Source organism: Vulpes vulpes, chromosome 10 (genome assembly GCF_048418805.1).
Source record: "Vulpes vulpes isolate BD-2025 chromosome 10, VulVul3, whole genome shotgun sequence".
NCBI classification, from domain to species: domain Eukaryota; kingdom Metazoa; phylum Chordata; class Mammalia; order Carnivora; family Canidae; genus Vulpes; species Vulpes vulpes.
In genome coordinates, this window is record NC_132789.1 from 47936588 (window position 1) to 47949725 (window position 13138).

The following is a 13138-nucleotide window of genomic DNA, read 5'->3' on the forward strand; positions in this document are numbered from 1 at the left end:
ATAGTGAAGGTAGAGGGTCAGTTATACTGCAGTAATCTATATGAGGAATAATGATAAATAAGATGGGGGCACTGGCAACTGAAAGAAAAGGATAGATTTGAGTGACTTATGAGGTAAAATAAAAAGAACTTTGTGATGGTTCAAATTTGGGGGAAGTGTGAAAGAGAGAGGAAGGTATCTAGCATATCTTCAATCTTTAGAGAAAAACAACCCTTCTCCTCCAGCTACTTCTCCATTTATCAAGTCGCCTTCACCAAAAAACAAAACAACCCATCTTCTTTAAAGAGAGGTCTATACTTGATTCAATTCTCTTACATACTTTTATTCAAATGTGAACTTTTGAGCCCATCATTCCACCAAAACTCAGAGATCATCAATAACTTCCATTTGCCAAATTCAAAAATTATCTATCCTCATCTTTCTCAATTTAAGCACTATCAACATCATCTTCTTCTTCTTTTTTTTTTTTTTTTTAATGATAGTCACACAGAGAGAGAGAGAGAGGCAGAGATACAGGCAGAGGGAGAAGCAGGATCCATGCACCGGGAGCCTGACGTGGGATTCGATCCCGGGTCTCCAGGATCGCGCCCTGGGCCAAAGGCAGGCGCCAAACCGCTGCGCCACCCAGGATCCCTCATATTCTCCTTCTTGAAACATTTTCTAATTTTTTTCTTTAAATCTTTTTTTTAAAAATAATTTTATTTTATTTTTAATTTATGATAGTCACAGAGAGAGAGAGAGGCAGAGACACAGGCAGAGGGAGGAGAAGCAGGCTCCATGCACCGGGAGCCCGACGTGGGATTCGATTCCCGGGTCTCCAGGATCGCGCCCTGGGCCAACGGAAGGCGCCAAACCGCTGCACCACCCAGGGATCCCTAATTTTTTTCTTTCTTTTTCTTTTTTTTTAACTTTAAATTCCAGTAAACACACAGTGTTATCTTAGTTTCAGGTGCAAATACAGTGATTCAACAATTCCATACATCACCCAGTACTTATCATGACAAGTGCACTCCTTAATCCCCATCACTGGGATGCCTGAATGGCTTAGTGGTTGAGCGTCTGTCTTCCGCTCAGGGCATGAGTTCTGCATTGGGCTCCCTCCAGGGAGTCTGCTTCTCCCTCTTCCTGTGTCTCTGCCTCTCTCTCCATGTCTCTCAAGAATAAATAAATAAATCTTTTAAAAAATCCCCATCACCTATTTCACCCGTTTCCCCCTCACTCCCCCCCCCCCGCCCCCGAAATCATCAGTTTGTTCACTATAGTCTGCTTCTTGGTTTCTCTCTCTCTCTTTTTGCTTTGCTCATTGTTTTTTTACTTCAATTCCACATATGAGTGAAATCATATGGTATTTGTCTTTCTCTGACTTATCTTGCTTAACATTATACTCTCTAGCTCCATCTATGTCACTGCAAACGGCAAGATTTTGTTTTTTATGGCTGAATAATATTCCATTGTCTATTATACCACATCCTCTTTATCCATATATCAATCAAAACTTGGCTGCTTCCATAGTTTGGCTACTGTACATAATGCTGCAATGAACATAGGGATGCATGTGTCCCTCTGAATTCATGTTTTTGGATTATTATTGAGTAAATACCCAGTAGTGGGATTACTAGATCATAGGATAGCTCTATTTTTAATTTCTTTCTTTTTTAAATTAAATATTTTATTTATTCATGAGAGATGCAGAGAGAGAGAGGCAGAGATATAGGCAGAAGGAGAAGCAAACTACCTGCAAGGAGCCTGATGCAAAACTTGATTCCAGACCCTGGAATCATGCCCTGAGTCAAAGGCAGATGCTCAACCACTGAGCCACCCAGGTGACCCTATTTTTAATTTCTTGAGGAACCACAATACTGTCTTCACACTGGCTGCTCTACTTTGCATTCCTACCAACAGTGGAAGAGGGTTCCCTTCTCTCCACATCTCAACAACACTTGTTGTTTCTTGTGCTTTTGATTTTAGCCATTATGACAGGTGTGAGGTGATATCTCATTGTGGATTTGATTTGCATTTTCCTCATGATCAGTGGTGTTGAGCATCCTTTCATGTGTCTGTTGGCCATCTGGATGTCTTCTTTGGGGAAATATCCATGTCTTCTGCCCATTTTTTAATTGGACTATTTCCTTTGTTGTGCAGACGCTTTTTATTTTGATGTAGTCCCAATAGCTTATTTTTTTCTTTTATTTTGCTTGCTACAGGAGACACATACCTAGAAAAATGTTGCTAGATCCAATGTCAGAAATTACTGCCTTTGCTCTCTTCAAGTGGTGCAGTTTCATTCTTTAGCATGTCGCTGTCCAGTTTTCGCAATACCATTTGTTGAAGAGACTTTCTTTTTTCTCATTGGATATTTTTTTCCTGGTTTGTCGAAGATTAACTGACAACAAAATTATGGGTTTCTGTGTTTTCTATTCTGTTGCATTAATCTATGTGTCTATTTCTGTGCCAGTACCATACTGTTTTGATTACTATAGCTTTGTGATATAACTTGAAGTCTGGAATTGTGATACCTCCAGCTTTCTCTTTTTCAAAATTGCTTTGGTTACTCAGGGTCTTTTGTGGTCCCATATAAATTTTATGATTTTTTGTTCTATTTCTGTGAAAGATGTTGTTGGTGTTTTGATAGGAATTGCATTAAATCTGATTACTTTGGGTTGTATGGACATTTTAACAGTAATTGTTCTTCTAAGCAATGAACATGGAATGTCTTTTCATTTGTCTCTTTAATTTCTTCCATCAATATTTTATAGTTTCCAGAGTAGAAGTCTTTCACCTCTTTGTTGATTCCTAGGTATATTATTATTTTTGGTGAGATTGTAAACGGGACTCTTTTCTTAATTTCTCTTTCTGCTGTTTCATTATTAGTGTATACAAATTCAACAGATTTCTGCATATTGATTTTGTATCCTGTGACTTTATTAAATTCATTTATCAGTTCTGGTAGTTTTTTGGTGGAGTCTTTAGGATTTTCTATATATAGTATCATATCAACTGCAAATAAGTGCGAGTTTTACTTCTTCCTTTCCAATTTAGATGTCTTTTATTTATTTTTGTTGTCTGATTGCTTTGGCTAGGACTTCTGGTACTATGTTGAATAAAAGTAGTAAGAGTGGACATTCTTGTATTGTTTCTGACCTTAGGGGAAAGCTCTGTGTTTCCACTGAGGATCATAATAGCTGTGGGCTCTTCATGTATGGCCTTTATTATATTAGACTGAGGTATGTCCCCTCTAAACCTATTTTTTTAGGGTTTTTATCATGAATGAATGTTGTACTGTGTCAAATGCTTTTTCTGCATCTATTGAGGTGATTACACTGTTTATTCTTTCTTTTATTGATGGGATGTATCACATTGATTATTTTGTGAATAATAATAATAAGTGTGAACCACACTTGCATCCCAGGAATAAATCCCACTTGGTTGTGGTGAATGATTTTTATAATGTATTGTTGGATTCTGTTTGCTAGTATTTTGTTGAGATTTTTTTTATTATTATTTATTTATGATAGTCACACACAGAGAGAGAGAGAAAGAGAGAGAGAGGCAGAGACACAGGCAGAGGGAGAAGCAGGCTCCATGCACCGGGAGCCTGACGTGGGACCCGATCCCGGGTCTCCAGGATCGCGTCCTGGGCCAAAGACAGGCGCTAAACCGCTGCGCCACCCAGGGATCCCTGTTGAGATTTTTGCATCAATGTTCATCTCTGATGTGGTTTTGGTATCAGGATAATTCTGGCCTCACAGAATAAATTTAGAAGTTTTTCTTCTATGTTTTAGAATGGTTTTAGTAGAATAGGTATTAACTCTTCTTCGTTTGGTAGCATTCACCTGTGAACCATCTGGCCCTGGACTGCTGTTTGTTGGGAGTTTTTTGATGACTGATTCAATCGTCTTGCTGGTAATAGGTCTGTTCAAATTTTCTGTTTCTTCCTGTTTCTGTTTTCATAGATTATATTTCTCTGAATTTATCCATTTCTTTTAGGTTGTCTAATTTTTGGCATACAGTTTTTCATAATATTCTCTTAAAACTATTTGTATTTCTAGGATGTTAGTTGTTATTTCTCCTTTCATGGGTGATTTTGTTCATTGGAGTCCTTTCACATACTCTCTCTCTCTCTCTCTCTCTCTCTCTCTCTCTCATGAGTCTGGCTAGAGGTTTATCCATTTTGTTGATCTTTTCAAAGAATCAGCTCCTGGCTTCATTGGCTTCATTGATCTGCTGTTCTATTTTTTTTAAGTTTCTACATAATTTATTTCTGGTCTAATCTTTATTATTTCCTTTATTCTGCAAAACCTTTTAGGTTTTGTTTGTTCTTTCTCTAGCTTCTTTAGGTCTAGGGTTTGGTTTAAGATTTTTCTACTCATGAGGTAGGCCTATACTGCTATAAATTTCCCTCTTAGAATTGCTTTTGTTGGGGGCAGGGGGGTGCCTGGGTGGCCCAGTCTGTTAGGTATCCAACTTTTGGCTTTGGCTCAGGTCATGATCTCAGGGTCATAAGATTGAGTCCACATCAGACTCTGTGCTAGGTGTGGAGCCTGCTTAAGATTTTCCATCTCTTAAAAATAGAACTGCCCTATGACCCAGCAATTGCACTACTGGGGATTTACCCCAAAGATACAGATGCAGTGAATAGGCAGGGCACCTGCACCCCAGTGTTTATAGCAGCAATGTCCACAATAGCCAAACTGTGGAAGGAGCCTCAGTGTCCATCAAAAGATGAATGGATAAAGAAGATATGGTCTGTATACACAATGGAATATTACTCAGCCATAAGAAATGATGAATACCCACCATTTGCTTCAATGTGGATAGAACTGGTGGGTATTATGCTGAGTGAAGTCAATCAGAAAATGACAAACGTTATATGGTCTCATTCATTTGGGGAATATAAAAAATAGTGAAAGGGAATAAAGGGAAAAAGAGAGAAAATGAGTGGGAAATATCAGTGAGGGTGACAGAACATGAGAGACTCCTAACTCTGGGAAACAAACAAGGGGTGGTGGAAAGGGAGGTGGGCAGGGGGATGGGGTGACTGGGTGGCAGGCACTGAGAGGGGGACTTGATGGAATGAGCACTGGGTGTTATGCTATATGTTGGCAAATTGAACTCCAATATAAAAATATACAAAAAAAATTTTTCCCTCTCCCTCTTCCCCTGCTCTCATTTTCTCTCTCCAGCTCTAAAAAATAAAAATAAATTTAAAAATAATTCTTTGGCTGGATCCCAAAGATTTTGGACTATTGTATTTTCATTTTTGTTTGTTTCCATGTACTTTTTAATTTTGTTTATTTCGCGGTTGACCCACCCATTGTTTAGTAGCATGTTATTTAGCCTCCATGTATTTATGGTCTTTCCAGATTTTTTCTTGTGGTTGATTTCTAATTTCATAATATTGTGGTGAGAAAAGATGCATGGTATGGCTTTGATCTTTTTTAATTTCTTGAGGTTTATTTTGTGCCTTAATATGTGATCTATTCTGGAGAGTGTTCCATGTGTACTTGAAAAGAATGTGTATTCTGCTGCTTTAGGATGGAATGTTTTGAATATATCCGTTAAATCCATCTAGTCCAGTGTATTATTCAAAGTCATTGTTTCCTTGCTGATTTTCTGTTTGGAATGTCTGTCCATTGATGTAAGGGGAGTGTTAAAGTCCCCTACTATTATTGTATTACTATTGAATATTTCCTTTATGCTTGTTATTAACTGTTTTATGTATTTGGGTGCTCCACTATTGGATGTGTAAATAATATTTGCAATCATTTTATCTTCTTGTTGGGTTGTTCTGTTTATTATTATATAGTGTCCTTTGTTTCTTTTTACAGACTTTAATATCTATTTGTCCAATAAAAGTATTGCTATTCTGGCTTTCTTTTGACAACTATTTGTACGATTAATATTTCTCCATCTCCTCACTTTCAATCTGCAGGTGTCTTTAAGTCTCTAATGAGTCTCGTGTAAGAAGCCTATAGTTGGGTCTTGTGTTTTTTTATCCACTCTTGCACCCTATGTCTTTTGACTAGAGTGTTTAGTCCATTTACATTCAAAGTAGTTATTGATAGATATATATATATATTTATTGTCATTTTGTTACTTTAGTGGTTGTTTTTATAGTTTTTCTCTGATTCTTTTCTTTCTCTCCTTCATGGTTGGCTGGGGGATTTTCAGTGATATACTTGGGTTCCTTACTCTGTATTTTTTGCATATCTATTACTGTTTTTTGATTTGTGGTTACCATTCGGTTAATATTTAACATCTTTTACATATAGTAGTCCATATTAAGCTGATGGTCACTTATTTTTAAAGTCATTCTTTACTTCTCTCCCCTCTACAATTTAGATATTTGGAATCATTTTTATACCTTTTATTTCGTGATTCTTATTTTTCTTACTCTTACTTATGGCTTTTGTTTTCCATCGCAGAGTCCATTAAATCCTTAACCTTCCTTGTAGAGTTGGTTTAGTGGCCATGAGTTCTTTTAACTTTTGTCTGGGAAACTCTTTATCTCTCCTTCTATTCTGAATGATAGACTTGCTGGGTAAAGTGTTCTTGGCTGCAGAATTTTCCCTTTCTGCACTTTGAATACATCACACTATTCTCTTATGGCCTGAAAAATTTCTGCTGAAAAATCAGCTGATATCTTTATAAGGTTTCCTGTATATGTAACTGTCTTCTTTTCTCTTGATATCTTTAAAATTCTTTATCATTTTTTTTGTCATTTTAATTACTTAGTCTTTTGGTGTGGACTTTCTTGATTGAAGTTTTGGGAGTCTCTGTGCCTCCTGTATCTGGATCTCTGTTTCTCTCCCCAGATTTGGGAATTTTTTAGCTATTATTTCTGAAAATACATTTTCTGCCTCCCTTTCTCTCTCTTCTCTTTCTGGTATCCCTCTAACATGTTATTATGCTTGAAGGACCCACTGAGTTCTGTAAGTCTATTCTTGGGGCATCCCAGGTGGCTCAGCTGTTTAGCTCTGCCTTCAGCCCAGGTCATGATCCTGGAGACCCGGGATCGAGTCCCACATTGGGCTTCTTGCATGGAGCCTGCTTCTCCTTCTGCTAGTGTCTCTGCCTCTCTCTCTGCATCTCTCTGTGTCTCTCATGGATAAATAAATAAAATCTTAAAAAAAAAGAAAGAAGTCTATTCTCATTATGTAGTATTTGTCTCTTACCAATTCAGCTTGTTTTCCATTATTCTATCCTCCAGGTCACTGATACATTCCTCTGCTTCCTGTAGTGTACTATTTATTACATCTATTATATTTTTAATTTCATTTATTGAGTTCTTCATCTCTGATATGTAATTTTTTATGTTTTTGTCAAGATTCTTACCGATGTCCTCCACCCTTTTCTGAAGTCCAGAGAGTATCTTTATGATCATTACTTTAAATTCTGTATCAGGCATATTACTTATTTCTCTTTCTCTTAGATATCCTGCTGTGATTTTGTCTTGTCTTTCATTTGGGACTCTGTCTCATTTGTCTACCTCTCTATGCCCATTTCTGTGTGTTATGAAAGTCAGCTGTATGTTCTGTTCTTGAAAGTAGTGGTTTTACAAAGAAGAGGTCCTGTAGTGCTCTGCAGTGCAGTGCCCCCTATTTACTAGAACCTGGTTCTTCAGAGGAGTCTCTTATGTGTGTTGCTTGCATCCTGGTATGGTGTCTGAGTCACTTTTCATTTCAGTCTAGACATCTGCACTGACTCTTTGCCTGTTGTGGGCTATGCTTGCTTTCTATGTTAGTGAGATCCAGGTAGGCCAGCTCTGAGGGGGTGTGACAGCAGAAGGGCTTGGGGGTGGGGCAGTGGTGTTAGCAAAATTTGCACTGAACCCCTAGTCCTAAGCCAGACCTCCCAAAGCCAAGTGGCTGCCAGGGTATGGCATATGAGGGTGGTGGTGGCCATCAGGGGCACTTGGTGTCTGGGCTGGACACATGAAGTGTTAGTAAAATTTGCATTGACCCACTAGTCCTAGGCTGGACCCCCCAAAGTGTGGTGGCTGTGAGGGCACAACATGTAGAAGCACTGGGTAGGTACAGCATTGACAGTGTCAACAAAAATTGCACTGAGCCCAGGGCTAAGTCCAGCAGGCTTGGAGTTGTTGAGTCCTCAGGAGAACTCGTGGGCAAGACACAGTACCACCTCCTGCAGGTGATTTCGTGTTTATGTTGGGGGTCAGGAGAGGAAAATGGCACCTGCCAGCTCCTTTGTTTCCAGAGAAATCTTCCAACACTCTCTGAAATCAGTATAAACAGATCTCCCTCAGTTCTGCAAACTGTCACTTCTATGTTGCCTTTCCTTGGGCTCTTATCTTTAAGGGTGAGGACTCTTTAAGGGCTCTCACTAGCCTTCTTTCAAAACTGTAGGCTCCACGTCCTGCTGGTTATACAACTCACAGAATTCAGCCGCTTTGGTTTTCAGGGCCAGAGGTTATAGAGATTTGTTTTCTCCGTGTGGGATTCCTGGTGTTTTACCCTCTCTAAGACTGCAGCTCTCTCCCTCCTATGGGCAGCTCCTGACCACAGTTTCTGCTCTTTCTAACCTCTTTCCATGCAGCTTCTTTACATTTAATTGTGGAGTTTGTTCTGCTAGTCTTCAGGTCACTCTCTGGTTTATTGACTTGGATGTAAGTGATATCCAGTTATAAACACGGGACAGGGTGAGCTTAGGGTCCTCCTACTCCGCCATCTTCCCATTACTCCCGGAAACATTTTCTAATCTTGCCACCCTTGACAGTGTACCTTTCTGCTTTTTCTTCTCAGACATTGATTCTTCCTATTCATTTGCTAGATTTTTCATGTTGGAAGGACATAGTCTTAGGTTCTAACTCCCTCATTAGTCTCACCTAGTTCTATGGCCATAGATACCCTCTATACATTGATATCCAAAATCTTCAGGCTTGAATTCTCTCCCAAAGTTCCTACATGTACATCTGAGTATTTGACATTTCTAATGGATTTCAATAGACTTTCAAGCTTACATCTAAAATGCAACTCCTAGGGATCCCTGGGTGGCTCAGCGGTTTGGTGCCTGCCTTTGGCCCAGGGCGCAATCCTGGAGACCCGGGATCGAATCCCACGTTGGGCTCCCGGTGCATGGAGCCTGCTTCTCCCTCTGCCTATGTCTCTGCCTCTCTCTCTCTCTGTGAGACTATCATAAAAAAAAATGCAACTCCTAGTTTATCACTATTTCCTCCACATGCTCCCCTCTCTAATCATCTTCTCATCTCAGCAAATGGCAAGATCAACTACTCAGCTGCTCATGGTAGAAATGGAGGTGTTAGTATTAATTCTGCCATTTCACTTATCTTTCCTTACCAAATCCAATCCATCAACAAGCCCTGCTAACTTTACCTGCAAAACACACCCTAAATCCAATCTCTTCTTTTCATCTCTTTTACTTCCATATTAGTCCAAGACACTATCATCTCTGACCTGGACTATGTAATAGCCTCCTAACATTCCCTGCTTTCACTCTTGCTCAACTAAAATTCAGGCTTCACAGAGAAGTGGGGAAAATCTTTTAAAAATATGAATTAGAACTCTCATAGATTGCTGGTGGGAGTACGTTGGGAGTACCCATGTTGGCAAACTGTTTAGCAATTTGCTACAAAGTTAACCATATGATCAGCAATTCTACTCTTAGGTATTTACCCAAGAGAAGTGAAAGCAATGTACAAAAAGATTTATACAAGAACATTCATAGCAGCCTTACTCCTAATAACTAAAAACTGAAAATGACCCAACTGTCCATTAAAAGAATAAACTGAGGTATTTTTATACAATGATTAAAAATCAATAAAAAGAATGAAATAGAGATAAATGCAATGACATGAATGAATCTAAAAAATATTATGTTAAGTCAAAAAAGCAGACATAAAAAAGTCCATATGGTTCCATTTACATGAAATTCAAGACTAGGCAAAATTAATCTATGGTAATGAAAATCAGAATAAAAAAAAATCAGAATAAAGATTGCCTCTGAGTGGGAGGTAGGGAGTGATGCCTGGAAAGTAGCATGAGGGAACTTTCCAGGGTGATGGAAAATTGTATACCTTTACTGGGGTTGTGATTACATGGGAATATATTTGCTGAAATTCATCATCGTACATCTAAAATCTATGTACTTTATTGCATTATAAATTATATATCAAATTTTAAAATGTTATAAAAATGCAAATCCCCAATGGGTGATGATATAGTATCCTTAAAAGGGAGATAATATTACTGCTACCACATGGGGTGGTTATGAAGTCTAAATGAGATCATATATAAAGCACTTAGAATAGTGCCTAGTATGTAGTAGTAAGTACTCAATATTAACCATTATTATGCTGATAATGTCATTACCCTACTTTAAACTTTATAATGGCATAAATAATGAAATCCAAAGTCTACATTCTAGCCTACAACATCCTATGTGATCTGGCCCCTATCTACATCTTCAATCTCTTCATTATTTCCCTCACTCACTACACTCTATATACACTAGCTTTCTTTCTTTTTACTGAACAATACCACGAACATTCCGATGTGGGGATCTTTGCTATCCCTTCAGCTTAGAGAGCTCTTTGACAAAGTCTTCACATGTTTTGCTACTTCTTTTAACTCTGATCTTGGATTAAATACTGCCCGCTTGAAGAGACATTCTTCGACCACTTTATTTTTCATTATCTGTCTCCTCCCAGTGGCACTGCCAGTCTATGAACAGAAACCCTGTCTGACTTGTTCACAGTTGTATCCTTGGTACCTAGAACAATGGTAGGCACCAATAAATATTTGTTAAAAAGAATGAATAAGTGAGTAATTTCCAGTTTTCGGACTTGTGCAAGTGAACAGATATTATATTATGTATTCATTTGCTGAGATAAGGGAATACTGGAGGAGTGTGTGCAAGAACATGTTACAATTTACATTTTTAAACACCAAACAAAACAATACTGAACTAAATAATCAAAACCACCAAATTTAGGGTTTTCTGTCCCTGGCAAAAGACTATATTTAGACTATACCAGAGCATTTTGTCAGCTCTTCTCTTGAGTATCTCCTAAAGAAAGAGAGTCTTTCTATCTCTGTAATGTTTTTAACCTCTAAATTAAAAATAAAAAAATTTAAAAATTTCTAGCCTTATAATTTGAATCCATGTCTTCCAGAGAATAAAATATATCTAATTATTCCTTAAAATTGTAATGCATGAATATTGCTATTACACTACTCAAGTAGACTATTATACTAGTAGGAGTTATCTTTTCAGGCTATTTTAAACATGTAAAGCTTTTCCTCCTCAATCAAAGGGTCTATAACCAAACCTCAAATTATAGAAACAATGCTGTTATAGTTATTTAATACCAAGTGAAAAAGCCTTTCATTTGAATTTTAAAAAGGAAAAAAAAGTTAAACATTCTAACAAACCTTACCTTCGTTTGCAAATCAGAAACCACAAAGCTGATGCCAAAGCAAAGAAACCAATTCCCAAAGTAACAGCACCAGCAGCCAGAAAATAAGTTAAGTGGTTAAAAAAACCTATACAAATAAATTATAAAAGATTATTTCATGCATGTATCTTCACTCTCAAGGTAAAACTAAGTGACATAATAATTTAAATGATATTACATAGCGTAGTGTTAAGACATTAACCAGAAAGTTGGGAGACCCGAATTCTAGGGTCCTGTGCAATTCTAACAAATTTTAAGACTCTGAATTTGAGAATTACACAGGGCCTCATGGTGATTAGGGATCTGACCTTGCCTAGATTTGATACCTAGTTTTTGTTTGTTTTTGTACAGCTGTCACCTCTTTTTTTTCTTATCTAGCTTTCTCCTTTCCCAGTCTACCTCTAAATTCTTATTTTTCCAGTATCATTCTTCACAGTCCTTCAACAGAAGACACTTTTCATTTTCAAATTTGTATTGTCAATCACTATAAGAAGGCAGATGGAAGGTAATAAAGAATATAAGGAACTTTAAAATATTTTAGAAATCTTTGTTTTATCTCTATTTTATCCCAGGAACAATAGATAATCATGGCCAAAAGCTAAATAGAAGTAGCATAAAATAGCATATCACAGGTTTATAATTAGAAAAGCCTATAGGAATTATATGGTATAGCTTCTTCATTTTACAGATAATAAAACTGAGGTCTAGGTAAGAGAAGCACTTGAACTAAGATTAGGCAGCAGATTAAAGCCAGTTCTCTTTTTTTTCTATTATCTTTTCCCTACTACCAATCATCATTAATACTTGTATGTATTGAAAAGAATCAAAATCTTTAAAAAAAAATAAAGGATGCAAGAGGTAGTTACAGTCAAATTGGTCAAGTACTCCATAAGATTCTGAAATGTGATACCTAACCATTAAGCAGGCTGTAGGAAGCTTTCAAAGAAAGCTGTATAGAACATGAAGGGCCTTGAAACAATTTAGGAGTACAGCTGACCCTTAAACAACATGAGGATTAGGGGCGCCAACCTGTGCAGCTATATATCCACATAGAACTTTTGACTCCCTCAAAACTTAACTACTTACATATATACATATATAAACAATAGCCTACTGTTGACTGGAAGCCTTACCAATAACATAGTCGAGTAACACATATTTTGCAGTCTTACAATAAATAAGCTAGAGAAAAGAAAATGTTATTAAGAAAATCATAGGAAGGAGAAAATACATTAATAGTCCTATACTATATTGAAAATCATCTGCATAGAAGTGGACCTGCACAGTTCAAACCCATGTTGTTTAAGGGTCAATTGCATATTACCTGGGAAAAAAGGGTTTAAAATGATTACCACAGGGGAGGTGGGTGGGGGGGATGGGTTAAATAGATGATAGGGATTAATGAGTGAGCTTGTGATGAGCACCAGGTGTTGCATAGAAATGTTGAATCCTAAATTGTACACTTGAAACTAATATTACACTGTATGTTAGCTAACTGGAATAAAATAAAATGTTAAAAAATAAAACTAATGGGAGATCTTTATATATGAACATATTATAAGTTCCACTAAAAATATAATGATAAAAACTTTGTTGTTCCCATACTTTTTTTGTTTCCTAAGTAATTTCCAGCTTCCAAGATGGTGCCTCTCAAATCTTAGTTTTCTTTGGGTTCAGAAAATGTCTACATTTGGGAATTATACA

General features: G+C 37.3%; 1 protein-coding gene across 1 annotated transcript in view; it reads right to left on the reverse strand.

Moving 5' to 3' along the window:
* C10H1orf185 (chromosome 10 C1orf185 homolog) overlaps positions 1 to 12731 on the reverse strand; it is a 29327-nt gene extending 16596 nt beyond the window's left edge. The window contains exons 1-2 of the mRNA XM_072722472.1: positions 12728 to 12731; positions 11417 to 11522 (exon numbers count right to left, since the gene is read on the reverse strand). Of these exons, the coding sequence (XP_072578573.1) occupies positions 11417 to 11522; positions 12728 to 12731 (110 nt within the window). The remainder of the gene's footprint in view (positions 1 to 11416; positions 11523 to 12727) is intronic.
* Between the last annotated feature and the right edge of the window lie 407 nt (positions 12732 to 13138).